Source organism: Erpetoichthys calabaricus, chromosome 13 (genome assembly GCF_900747795.2).
Source record: "Erpetoichthys calabaricus chromosome 13, fErpCal1.3, whole genome shotgun sequence".
NCBI classification, from domain to species: Eukaryota; Metazoa; Chordata; class Cladistia; order Polypteriformes; family Polypteridae; genus Erpetoichthys; species Erpetoichthys calabaricus.
In genome coordinates, this window is record NC_041406.2 from 48,008,814 (window position 1) to 48,022,495 (window position 13,682).

At 38.8% G+C, this 13,682-nt stretch overlaps 1 protein-coding gene across 1 annotated transcript in view; it reads left to right on the forward strand.

The window, feature by feature from the left end:
* Positions 1–4,236: 4,236 nt before the first annotated feature.
* Positions 4,237–13,682, forward strand: part of ankrd28b (ankyrin repeat domain 28b) — a 167,833-nt gene continuing 158,387 nt past the window's right edge. The window contains exon 1 of the mRNA XM_028818209.2: positions 4,237–4,474. Coding sequence (XP_028674042.1) covers positions 4,448–4,474 — 27 coding nt within the window. The 5' untranslated portion in view covers positions 4,237–4,447. The remainder of the gene's footprint in view (positions 4,475–13,682) is intronic.

Here is a 13,682-nt window from a genome sequence, read left to right on the forward strand (position 1 = left end):
GGCGCTCATACTGAGGTCTGTTTGTAAGATAGTCCACGATCCATGCCACTGTTGTGTAGTTGTATAGTTGTAATGCCTAGAAATAATTGAATTCTTGATTCTTAAATCTTGTATGTAATGCTGTTGCCCATGTTTATATAAGATTTCATCCATCATATCAAAAACATGCTGTTGGATTAACCAGTGTCTCTACATAAGCCTAGGGGGTGTTCATCAGCATGTCCTTTTCAGGTGCTTATCAAACTGGTTTCTGGCAAAATCTACAGGTCCTGGCTACCCATGACTTAACGTTGGAAGATGTGGGATCAGAAAAAGTAGGCAGCTGCAATGATGATGCATTTGAGGACAACCTTAATTTTAATTGAATAAATAAGTCTCAGTCAAGCCATTCTAACACTGCCTACAAGGTAGGTTGTGTTATTCGTACCCAACTGCTAGGTAACATAAAAAAAACATTCAAACATTAGAGAAAATGTATCATTTAGCTTGGCACTGAATTCTGGTTTAACTTCACATATAAACAGTAGTAAAGACAGCCTGCACCTCATCATCCTCAGAACAATAATCTCTGTTCCAACAGCGAGAACAGGAAAATGAGTGAGTTTCTTACTTAGTTTTTGACTCTGCAGTCGTGACCAGGTAGCTTGTTATGGAGAAAAGGTGTCCAGAGGCAGAAGGGCAGTGAGATGTTAAACTGGAGTAAACGACTACAACACAATTTGGTAGCTGCAATTTTATTGCATTATTCAAATGTTGTTCACCAACAACATTAGTTTAATAAATAATTTAATTTTCCTAAATGGTTCTTCTTGTCCCTTCTTGTCATTGCAAACAAAATATTCTAGCAAATCCTTGGCTATAGAAACAATTTTGGGCTTGAGCTTAATCTGTTTTGATGAAATAATTGATGTAAAGAAAAGCAAAGAAAAATTAAAAAACTTTAAATTAACCTAAAGGAATTATGAGAAGGACAGCTGCGGATTCTATGTCAAAGTCAAACCAGTGATACCCAAGGATTCTCTGAAAAGACACAGTACCAAAGGAGTCCAGTCTTTGTCTCAAGTCACTGGATGGCGTCCATGTTTCGCAACCATACATCAAAACAGAAAGCACCAAAACTCTAAAGACTTCAACTTTCATCATTTTGCAGAGATATCAGGAGCACCACACACCCCTTTCCAACGACCTCATGAACCCAATGTCTCCAATTCCATCTACTGACTTCATAGGAAAGGTTACCAGACACAATGTTGATGTCAGTGACCAAGAGGTCATTAAAGGCCTGGATCTTGGTTTTTATCAAGGACAGTTGCAAGCCCAGACACTCAGATTTCTCTCTCAGTATCTCAAGAGCCTCGATCAGAGCCTCCATTGACTCCGCGAAGATCATTGTCATCAAAGTCATGTTCAGTAAATTTCTCTTCACCAACAGATGTCCCACAGCCTCTGGACTCCACAACCTTGCCCAACACCCAGTCAATTGAACAGTGCAGGAGCAAGAACGCACCACTGACAAACCCCAGAATCAACTGGAAAAAACACAGAGGTTCTGCCTCCACTCTGCACAGCTCTCACAGTACCAGTGTAAAGGCCAGCCATGATATCCAGCAACTTCGGGGAGATCCATCAAAGTCTCAGGATGTCCACAGGGCAGCCTGATCAAATAAATCAAATGTTTTACGAAAATCGACAAAGGCTGCAAAGAAACTCTGCTAATCTTTGCGTTTGTGCTCGATGAGAACCTTCAGTGCCAGGATATGGTTGATGGTAGAATTCTTAGGCGTTAAACCAGACTGATCTGGTCCCTGGTAGGTGAGCAAGTGATCACTGATCCTGTTGAGGATGACCCTAGCTGGCACCGAGAGCAATGTCATCCCTTTGTAGTCTGCACAATCCAGGCGATCTTCCCTTTGCAGATAGGCATGACAAGCCCCATTTTCACGTCAGTTGAGATGATAGCCGATTCCCAAAAGGAAGCAAAGATTGTTTGCAGTGACAGAAGGACAGTCTTGCAGTGACAGAAGGACAGTCTTACTACCAGCTCCCTGCAGTTCACCCTGGATAACACAGTTCCCTGCAGCCTTCCCACCTTCCCAACTCAGCTGGTTCACCACCTGTGCAATCTCAGTGAGATTGGGTGGTTCACAGCTAATTGGAGGATCAACCTCAAAAACCTCAAGGACCCAGAGATGTCCAGTGTCCCATCCGGAGGATCACCTTTAAATAGCTGCTCAAAGTAACCAGCCCAGTTGGTCACAACTGTATCGTCATCCGTAAGAACTGTTCCAATACCCACCCTGACTGCAACTCTCTGAGGAACAGATTCAGATGTGCGTAATGCCTTGATTCCTCTGTAAGCAGGACATTGGTCGCAAGACCATAGATGGTGTGTCACTTGCTCGCAGATTCCTCCAACAAACGCCTCCTTATCTGCCCTCAGATTCCTCACAGCCGTCCTTCTCAGTTGCCAGTACAAACTGGATTTGTAACTCCTCTCAACTCTCAGGGTGCCCTGAGAGATGAAACACTGAGTGAAATTTACTGTGTGCATACAATTAATTTAATGTTTTATTATAAAATTGCTTTTAAATGCTTTTTTAAAGTTCAAGTTTGATTGGCCTTATCTAACCTATTCATTTGTATAATATTTTGTTTAAGATAAAAATAAAAACTGAACAGGATTATTTTTATTACATGGGAAAAAATGCAAAAAGAGAGTACTGTTGTATAATGTACCAGCCAAGATAAAGTTTACTGAACAAAACTACAGAGAAATGTCATATACAGTAGAATATATACAATATGTATACCACTATGTAAACCATACAAAATATAGAGTAAGAAGCACTGTATGCTATAACAGTCAGACAACAGTTGATAGCTTGGACCACCTACTGCTTTCAGGTAAAAACTCTTTTTGCACTGAAACCACGCAGAGATGAACAATTTGTGGATTGAATGACTGAACTCCTGTAGGAAAACACACGTTTTCAATGTCATCCATCTATCCATTTTCAAACTAATGTAATCCAATTGTAGGTTTGCAAATAGCAGGGCTGGCAGCACTATGTGCAAAGCAGGAGTCATCGTTATACAGTATTCCAGTTCATTGGTGGGCACATTCACTCACCTGGGGTCAGTTTGGAGTTACCGATTAACCTAGCATGTGAGCCATTGAGAGGAAAGGTCTAGGATGTGGAAACAATCCACTCAGGGATAACATGCAAATTTTGCAATGATGATTACTGATTTAATTCCAACTTAGTCTCCTAGAGCTAAGTAAACTGGTGTGCCTGTGTACTGCCTCATTATTTTGTCTGTGTCTGCAACAGATACCTGCAATTCAATTTAAGTCAGGTACTATCATTCTTTTGAGCAGCATTGTACTTTTTTGTGTATATATATATATATATATATATATATATATATATATATATATATATATATATATATATATATATATTATACAGATAGAAACACTCAAACATTTGGATACCCTTTTTATCAAGATACCATTAAATTAGTTTAAAAATACAATCAAGACATTACTAGTGTTGCTAATGGCTATTACTGCTTGAAATGATGGATTTTTGATTATTATTCACATATAATATCTCTCTCTCTCTCTCTCTCTCTCTCTATATATATATATATATATATATATACAGTGTATATATATGTATATATATATATATATAAAATGATGTGAATTACTTTTAAATGTTAATATAAAACAAGATATTTAAAGTTGTCTTTCAAAGCCACTTGAATAAAGTTTGATGCCTTCACTATATACTCAGTTAAAGTAGTTTAAGTAATTTTCTTATTTTGTTATTTGTAATATACATTTTCTGTTACAACGTTCATGTCTTACCTTACAATACTGTCATTTAATCATGTTCTATAGAAATGGGCTTGCAGATAGCAGTCATAGACAATTATGCTACGGTAAAATGTTGTCCATTCCAAATTTTTCTTCGTGCTGGAATATAAAAATATGCTACGCTGAGCAATAGCTGCAGAGGTATTTAAATACATCAGCTCCACGTTTTACACTGTTATTGTCTGCCTGCGCTGTGTCGCACATGCTGAGGCCCTTCATGGCCATAGTTACAGTTGCTGTGTCCTTCTTGACTCCGCCCATTCAATTGTAGGCCAACCACATTTCTTTTTACTTTCGCGTCGACTTCACTGCAGTCCAATTTGCTTTCTCGTTGCTACTGAGTGGCGGTGGCGGTAATGTTGTGTAGTTTGTGCCTCCTGTGTTTGTCTATTTCAGGAAGGAAAAAGGAAGCTCAGGCAGAGAGCATAAGGAAAAAAAAGCCAAAGACTTGGAACGTTTTTTTAACCCACGGACTCCCGTAACAGCTGGACACTTTAATCGAAGGAATTGAGTTTATACTGCATGTGGGATTAGAAGGCGGGGACGCCTCTGTCTGTAAGGATCATGGTGTTCCTAAAACTCCGGGATCAGGTATGTGGATACTAAGCGAAATACCTCGTGAGTGTGTTGATTTGTGCTTTGGCTCGAGACACGGACAGCGACTGGGCAGCACTGCAGGTCAGGCGTGCCAAGCGGGATATTTTTATAAAAGAACTTAAGCGGGCGCTTAACACGCTATCCATTGACGGTTGTTTGCTTTTGTAAGGACTTGAAATAGGCCTGCTTGGGCCTGCTGGTTTAACAATAGGTGTAGAATAAGTACTGTTAATGCATCGTGGTTTGTTTTCTTTAGTAGTAAAGATAACGGTCAGAAATAAAGTTGGTTTGTTGAAGTTTTAACTTGGCAAAACTACCGTTTGCTCTGATTACCCCGCATGATCAATTCAGTTGCTTGTGACCTCGGGAATTTTAAAGTCTGAATAATTTATTTAAAGCTGTTTTGTTAATGATAGTACTTTTTATTGATGCGGAAAAGACAAGCATGTCCCGTGACTGACATCAGCTCGAGCTATTCAATAAGCGTTTAGTTTCCTAGGTCTGGTGTTTGCTATTTGTTACAAACGTAAGTCATCATGTTTGTGTTTAAATTTGGAGGCGTATTACAACAGAGATGAGCAGTGTACACAGTAAAGTCTGTTAGAAGTATTTGAAAATTTATAAAAGGACAAGTTGGTATACCACCTGCATGTGTCACCGTCCACTTGATACCGCGACTTTGTGCAAAGTAAAACGCGTTAATACGATCTGAAGATCGCCTTTGTCGCCTAGTAAGGTTGTCAAGCTGCAGAGTTTCAGATGCCAGAGTTTAAAGATTCAAACTGTGCGTGGTATGAAACTATAGCAGGTTGTCATGATAGTTCATCATTGACAGTTTTCTTAAGAGCAATTGATGTGTTCTGTGATTACATTGTATAATCTCCTGACATACCAAAATTGAAGTAATGGATGGAGAGACTGAAATCTTTAAAACTGGGTTTTACGAAATTCTTTACAGTATTTCCAAAAGCAAACATACAGTTTTGCTTATTGCGGGTTTTTTTTTTTTTATCTGTTTTCTGGTCTGTGAATCTGCTACATAAGTAAGCGTGGCGATCATTTTCTCAGAAGGCCGTATCTTTCCAGCATTGTAGATTGTTATATCAGCCTTAGACAGATTCTTGTGGGCAATGTCGTCCTTGACATGATGCTGACTTATGGTGGACTGTCGGCTCTTTTAAGTGTCTGAGGAGTTTCGTATTTTATAATTTTTGAAACTTTGGACATGCTTGTGCTCCATGTCATCCTCATCACTCTGTGAATTGTTTAATACCCCACTCCATATTGATAATTCTACATTTTCATAATCAAGGGTAGGTTTTTCCTTTTCACTGTTAAGTTTCTGTTCTGCCATGTCCATGGTAAGACCACTCAAAGCAAAGCAGCTTTTCTTTTGTAGAGTTGTGCTTAAAGCAATAGACACTAATCATGCACATCACAATATGCTAACCTTGTACACGCTATACTGTACTTGTTTTTATCACAATTGTGTTACTACAAGTTATGCAATGAACTTGAGGTTCTATGCTGCACCAAAGATAGGAAAAGACTGCCAATTGTAACCATGTGAGGGGGTCTTATACATCATGTTCACATTTACTGTCTCGTGCACTGAAATTCTTACATCCATTTGACCCACATACAAACTATCATAATTTCTATTTTAAAATGCTACCAGCCATGTCTAAGAATGAAGGACACTTCAGAACATCTGTTGGCAACTGAACTTAAACACTGTTGAAACAAAAAATCCTTGTTCATAAAACATTTGTTTCCTGTTCTAGCCCAACGATGTTTCTATGATAAAACGTCTTTTGCAATAGAAAACAAAAATCAATGTTGCCTTACAATAGTGCCAGCCAAGTTAAGTGACTATGTGGACTTTGTTGGAGCACAAATTGTAGCAACATAGAAAAACGAGAGAATGAGTAGAAAGTCATACCGGTTAATTAAAAAGTATTAAATGTCAATGTCAGAAACAATAATTGCACCTCATTATTTTTTGTATGATTGAAGTGTCAACACTCAAATTAAAATTTACTAAGTATCCTGAAGAAGACTCGGACAAAACATACTTTTACCCTGAGTGACAAAACTTTGGCATTGATGTGGAAGAAACAATTTTAGTAACTTAACTGATGAATATTTTGGTTGAGTAGCTTCTCAAAAGCAAAGCAAAGCATGGATGATACCGGATGAGACCTATCCACAGATGTAGAGCGTATTTTCATGATTTGCAAATGTTTTGCATGTTGTGTGGAAGACGAGACTATATTGTGTATATTGCTGATTGTACGTAGGTATTGTTGTATTCAAGGTCTGCTATTGGATTATTTATTATGTATCCAGTTGTGCTACAGTCTGCAGGAATAATGCAGGCAGGAATTTGAATGGCCCTTCTTGGAGGTATTATAGTTCATATATTTACACCTAAACTGTTCAGTACATATTTTTAAGCAATGTCCCTTTGTAGTCTTGTAGGAATGGCCTCCGTTTGCAATGGTGTGCTATTTTTTAACTAATGGCCAGTAAAACAACATAGACGTCTGCTGTCTTAACACTGATTGGTCAACTATAAAGCTCATGAATGAAAACCAGAGAGTCAAGTTGTAGCATCTGATGTTAAGTCTAAGCCCCTTAGTGATTTATAGGCATTCACTCATTGGAAGGAAACATGAAATGGTATCGTTTTAACTTAATTATTTATGTATGTTTTTATTTATTTAATTAAGCTGCCTTACTTAGCAGTTTTCACTTTTAGTTGTCACACATCAGTGGAAGTTAAGCACACAAATACTTTCCTAAGAAATGCTGATGCAAGTTTTTGTTATTTTTCTTTATTGCCTTCACAGTATGGTTGCTGTGACATTTAATAAAAAAGTACAAGCAACAATGGAAAACATAAAGGGTAGCAAGACACCTGTAGTACAAAGTAATTAATTTAAATTTATTTTTACCCAATCATTTGATTTCTCTTTTTCACTTTTTTGGACACATGTCTCTCTTAAAAAGCCTATTCTTTCTGGGTGTTTTTTTGTGGCCATGTTTTCATTCATTGATTGCAAAAACAGACTACCTTTTATCAATATGACACAATATGTAAACATTATTAGTGTCCACTTTAAAGAGAATACATGTCCTTTTGCTGGGGATGACTGACTATTTTTGTACAGCCTTGCTGCCAGTGTTTTAGTAGACAGTAATTTAATATCTTTTATTTATTAACAAAATGGGTCTTTGGTCTGTTTCAGTAATAGCATAAATAATAATAGCTATATCATTGCTGAGGGGACTTGACCCCTGTCTAATGAAGGGATTGAGAATGGCTAGAGGGATACACAGTTGCTGTCAGAAAGTGGACAGTAGTTTCAGTGGAATAGGGATCAGGGGTCTGTCATTTCATAGAGGTTGACATGGCTATTGGCTCCTATAAAGTGAGAGGCATCCATCGCTGATAATCATTGTAAATTAGGTGTTTTTTTTTGTTTTTTTTTAATATGCAAAAACCAAGATAAAAGCCATTTCTTCAGTAAGGAAAAGTGCATTTAAGACCTCAGGCAGGAAGCACTTTACACAGAGGTTTGTTGGAATCTGGAACAAATTACAGAGTCATGTAGTTGAAGTGTAAACCTTAACTTTTAAAGCGTATTTAGATATTTGTAGAATTTAGCTGCTAGCTAACCAACCATGCTTGATAGAGTTAATGATCTCCTTTTTTATGAAAATGATGTTCTTCATTGGCAGCTTGTATCCAAGTGGCTTAAAGCACTAATCAGTGGGCAAAGAAGGCAGTGGACTCTGGTTTGTCTAAAGTCTGTCAGCTATTTCAGGAAAGGGTTGAATATTGTCATGACTCCAATGTAGGAAACACATTTCTCCTTCCTTTTGCAAAAACAGTTAATCTAGTCACTTTGTTGCCAGTTCAAGAATCTATCTTTGCAGCACTGGGGTGCAAGACAAGAAGCAACCTGTATTGGGCACACACTGTTTGAATTGAATTATTCCTATTGAATTGTTTGTAATAAACTCATTGCCTGCCTCATATATATTACAGATGGTTCATAAATGGAGCCATTGTTAAAGTATATAGATACTTTGAAGTTTGTTTAATTTGCTTACCAAAATGTTAAATTTGTTCAGTGGGAAGGTTTTAGATTTTTACTTACAGGCATGAGAGGTAAGAAATTGCTGTCAAGTACAAGCTTAAATCTGTAAGAGATTGTAGTAGATTTGAGGAAATAAGCAGTTCTGAACTGAGTCTTGCGTCAGAAAGAAAAAAAATCCTTAGTTGACTAGGAGTTTTAACAACAATATGCCATTTTCAAATTTCTGCAAAAATTCAGTTCAGAAGAGAAGACAAGGATAGTGGTCGACAGTAATATTTAAATGGCAATAAAATTAAGTGAAACAATAAATGCATATGGTGATGTTAAGTTTGAGCACTTTGTGTGAAATTGCCCTGTCTACACCTGGTTGATAAGATCAAGTGGTTTCTTGACCACTGAATCTTAAGGAAAAAGATGTACATCTCAATTGCCCCTTAGTCCAATATAGTCCAAACGAGTGCCAATGCGGGGACTACATTTTCTGTCAGGCAGCAGGAGTCGTGGTGAAAGGAAGGATACCTTTATCAGCACATAAAGTGTTCTGCCGGCCAAAGCAGGATCTTATCCAAGACCACAGATATAGTGTTTTCTTCTCAACTAATTTAGATTACATTTTAGTTGTCTTACTTTTTTTTTTTCTTTTTTTTTAATCAAAGTAAAACCTTGTATTTTAGAAAAGCCTATTTTATTGTACCTCTGGATATTGTTACTAAGTGTGATAGAGATAAGCCATAATAAAAAAAAAAAAAAAAAATTAAATGCTTATTCTGTTTTATTGCTGGTCAGAACATGGTAGAAAGACAATGACTAAGGTTAGAGTTAGTAACCTTTACTGGTTCTTGATGGTAGACATTTATTTCAGTCCATTTTATAATGAGGCATCAGGCAGTTATTTTAGGCTTTGATGCCAATACAACATCTTAATTTGAAATAATTTGATGAAGGTATTAAATGTTTTGTCTTTAACCTTCTCTCCTTTTTGGTGTGAAAATAACCTTTAACCATTTTTATTCATTTTGGAGTAATGTTTTGTGGACAAAGGAGTTGAAAGTAGAACTCTCAGGACTACAGAGGCCACTGTGTCTGGCATAAAGCTAGTACAGTGTTTGACAGTACTGTAATAGCACAGGGACCTGCCAGAATGTCTGCGAAACCCAATTCCGACTGTGTCCCATCTTGCATTCTGTGGATTCAATCTGTGCATTTACATGCACTTCAATAACCCAGTTATTCACAGAAACTGATTTCTAAAATGCCATGTAAACCAATATTCTGGTTAGAGAAGTTGGGTTATTGAGCTCTGGGAAACCAAGTTGACAGAAGTAGGTTTCTCCGTGAGTAACATGATTATGTGACTATGTAAACCCTGGTGCACGGTGTGTAAAATTCGCCAATGCTCTGCTGATTCCATAGCTGAAGAGTTCCAAACTTCCACTGGCATTAATGTAAGCACAAAAACTTTGTAGAATTGGTTTCCATGGCTGAACAGCTGTATGCAAGCCTCACACCACCAAGTCCAGTTCCAAGCGTCTAATGAAGTGGTGTAAAGCACACCACACTGGACTGCAGAGCAGTGGAAACATCTTCTATGGAATGACAAAACACGCTTCTCTTTGGCAATCAGATGGGTGAGTCTGGGTTTGGCAGATGCCGGGAGAATGTTACCTGCCTGACTGCATTCTGCCAACTGTGAAGTTTGGTGGAGGAGGTATAATTGTGTGTGGCTGTTTTTCAGGGTTTGGGCTAGGTTCCTTACTTCCAATGAAGGGCAATCTTAATGTTTCAGCATTCCAAGATACGTTGGACAACACTATGCTTCCAACTTTGTGGAACTAGTTTGGGAAATGCCCTTTTCTTTTCCAGCATTACTGTGCCCCAGTGTACAAACCAAGATCAATAAAGACATAGTTGGATGAATTTGGTGTGGAAGAACTTGCCTGGCCTGCACAGAGCCCTGGCCTCAACCCCATTGAATGCCTTTGGGATGAATTGGAATTGAGATTGTGATCCAAGCCTTCTTGTCCAACATCCTTTCTTGACCTCATAAATTCTCTACAGAATGAATGGGCACAAATTCCCACAGAACCACTCCAAAATGTTGTGGAAAGCCTTCAAAGAAGAGTGGAAGCAGTTATAGCTGCAAAGGGGGCACCAACTCAATATTAAAGTGTATGTATTTGAATGCAGTGTGATTAAAATCTCTGTTGGTGTAATTGTCAGGTGTCACAATAGTTTTTGTGTTGTATTGTGTTAACATCATATATATTTACAGTTTTAGGTAATAAAACTATTTTTTATAATGAACAAATAGTGCATTCTTGTTTAAAAGATTGCAGAAGTTACATTGAAGTCTAGCTGACTTTACAGTGCTGTATCGACAGTCTTATTGGATGAATTACGATTGGCTAGTTTTTTAGGGAGACATTTCTAGACAGTTTTTTTAATTTCTTTGTATATTAAGGGTTCTCTTTGAAAAGGGAAAGATGTTGTAATTATTTTTATTTTTAGTTCTGTTTTCTTTATTTTCACTTATTTCTTCAAATACATGTATACATGAGAGTAACCACCTAACTGTATATCTCCAGGATCCCAAAACATGCTTCTTGAGTTGCTGCAAACAAAAATCAATTTGCACACAACCATCTAAACTTTAATGAAAACTTGTATTTATCATGTTATTAATTAATATGTTGCATGTTGATTAGTACATGCAAGTAAGAATTTCACTATACTATAAACTTGACAGTAATGGTTTTGTAAAGTTATAAACAAGAAACTGCTGCATAGAGTCAAAATGGAAATTAAGTTTAGATTTAATAATGTATCCGTACAAACTGCTATGGGTACAAGTAGGTTAACAAATTTTGACAGAAATAAAAGGTTGTATCAACAAGGCTGGTCTGTGAGTAGTAATGAGGGAACAACTCTGATTTTGGTTTGTCTAGAGTTTGGTAAAATTGTCAAAATGTTTGAGAACTTTGCAGAACTCATTGAAATGAACTGAAGCTAATCGGGAAGGAGAAACTGAACTTGATTTGAGTGGATTATAATGGTGGTGCAATGGTCTTTTAAGTGTTCCTGACACTTTGAAGGGAAATATCTGCCAGCTATGCTGGACTGATTATTCTGGCCATAAATATGATTCTCGGCTGTGCTAGTCACTGCACCACCATGGCTCTCTTTGATAAAATGAATAGAATTAAATATCCATATATTCAATAGCAGGTACTCTTCTCTCTTGAACTGAAAGAACGTTTTTTTTTTTTTTTTTTTCCCCCTCTCAAAATCTTTCCTTGTTCACTGTCGGTGCTGCCATATAAGTGCAACATTAAAGCACACTCTACACTCTGTTTTCATCAACTACATATTACCCTGGATAATATTATTAAAGGTATAGGTACACATATTACATACGGGTCTTAATTCAAATCCGTATAAAACACATTACCTTCAAGACTGAATACACCAATGCATTTTTCACTTTCCTTCTGTGTGCATGTTTTTTTAAATGTATTCCTAAGATTTTTCGCTCAATTTTATATACTCTCTGAATCTATCTCGTCCAGCATAGGTTGTCCAGCTCTGTGATGTCATACTGGCCTTGCAAGGCATCGTGCGGCACTGGAAAAAGTTAGTCTAAACCCGCCACACAGTGAATTTCCAGAAAAAGATTTGACGTTGTCACAGGCTAACAAAGGATAATCACTGCGAAAAACGCTTTGTAGAATTTTGCCGACCAAAACTATTTTTGAGTAATAGCATGCCAAACCAAATTTTCAGAGTATGGTGTTAAAACTATCATAAAGCAGTTTTGAAGACACTAGGCAAGCTGAAGCAGAAAATGCAGTAAAAGATCCTAAAAGTTCCCTGCATTTGTTTGTACAGTACTTAAAGTTCACTTCCATAAGGGGCAGAAGGAAGTCCAACAAAGTTCTTGCTCAGCATTTGGATGAGCCATCTAACATCAAAGAACACACTTTAACCCTGTGAAGAAGTCCTAAAAGAAATGCTCTCTATACGAAAGACCATAAAAGCATGAAAACACAACCAGTAGCAGAAAGTCTTTTTGGTCATAAATGTGAATTTCTGTGAATTTCCCCTTGGGATTAATAAAGTCCATCCATCCATCCTCTTCCGCTTATCCGAGGTCGGGTCGCGGGGGCAGCAGCTTGAGCAGAGATGCCCAGACTTCCCTCTCCCCGGCCACTTCTTCTAACTCTTCCGGGGGAATCCCAAGGCGTTCCCAGGCCAGCCGGGAGACATAGTCCCTCCAGCGTGTCCTGGGTCTTCCCCGGGGCCTCCTCCCGGTTGGACATGCCCGGAACACCTCACCAGGGAGGCGTCCAGGAGGCATCCTGATCAGATGCCCGAGCCACCTCATCTGACTCCTCTCGATGTGGTGGAGCAGCGGCTCTACTCTGAGCCCCTCCCGGATGATTGAGCTTCTCACCCTATCTTTAAGGGAGAGCCCAGACACCCTGCGGAGGAAACTCATTTCAGCCGCTTGTATTCGCGATCTCGTTCTTTCGGTCACTACCCATAGCTCATGACCATAGGTGAGGGTAGGAACATAGATCGACTGGTAAATTGAGAGCTTTGCCTTATGGCTCAGCTCCTTTTTCACCACGACAGACCGATGCAGAGCCCGCATCACTGCGGACGCCGCACCGATCCACCTGTCGATCTCACGCTCCATTCTTCTCTCACTCGTGAACAAGACCCCGAGATACTTGAACTCCTCCACTTGGGGCAGGATCTCGCTCCCAACCCTGAGAGGGCACTCCACCCTTTTCCGGCTGAAGACCATGGTCTCGAATTTGGAGGTGCTGATTCCCATCCCAGCCGCTTCACACTCCGCTGCGAACCGATCCAGAGAGAGCTGAAGATCACGGCCTGATGAAGCAAACAGGACAACGTCATCTGCAAAAAGCAGTGACCCAATCCTGAGTCCACCAAGCCGGACCCCCTCAACACCCTGGCTGCGCCTAGAAATTCTGTCCATAAAAGTTATGAACAGAATCGGTGACAAAGGGCAGCCCTGGCGGAGTCCAACTCTCACTGGAAACGGGTTTGACTTACTGCCGGCAATGCGGACC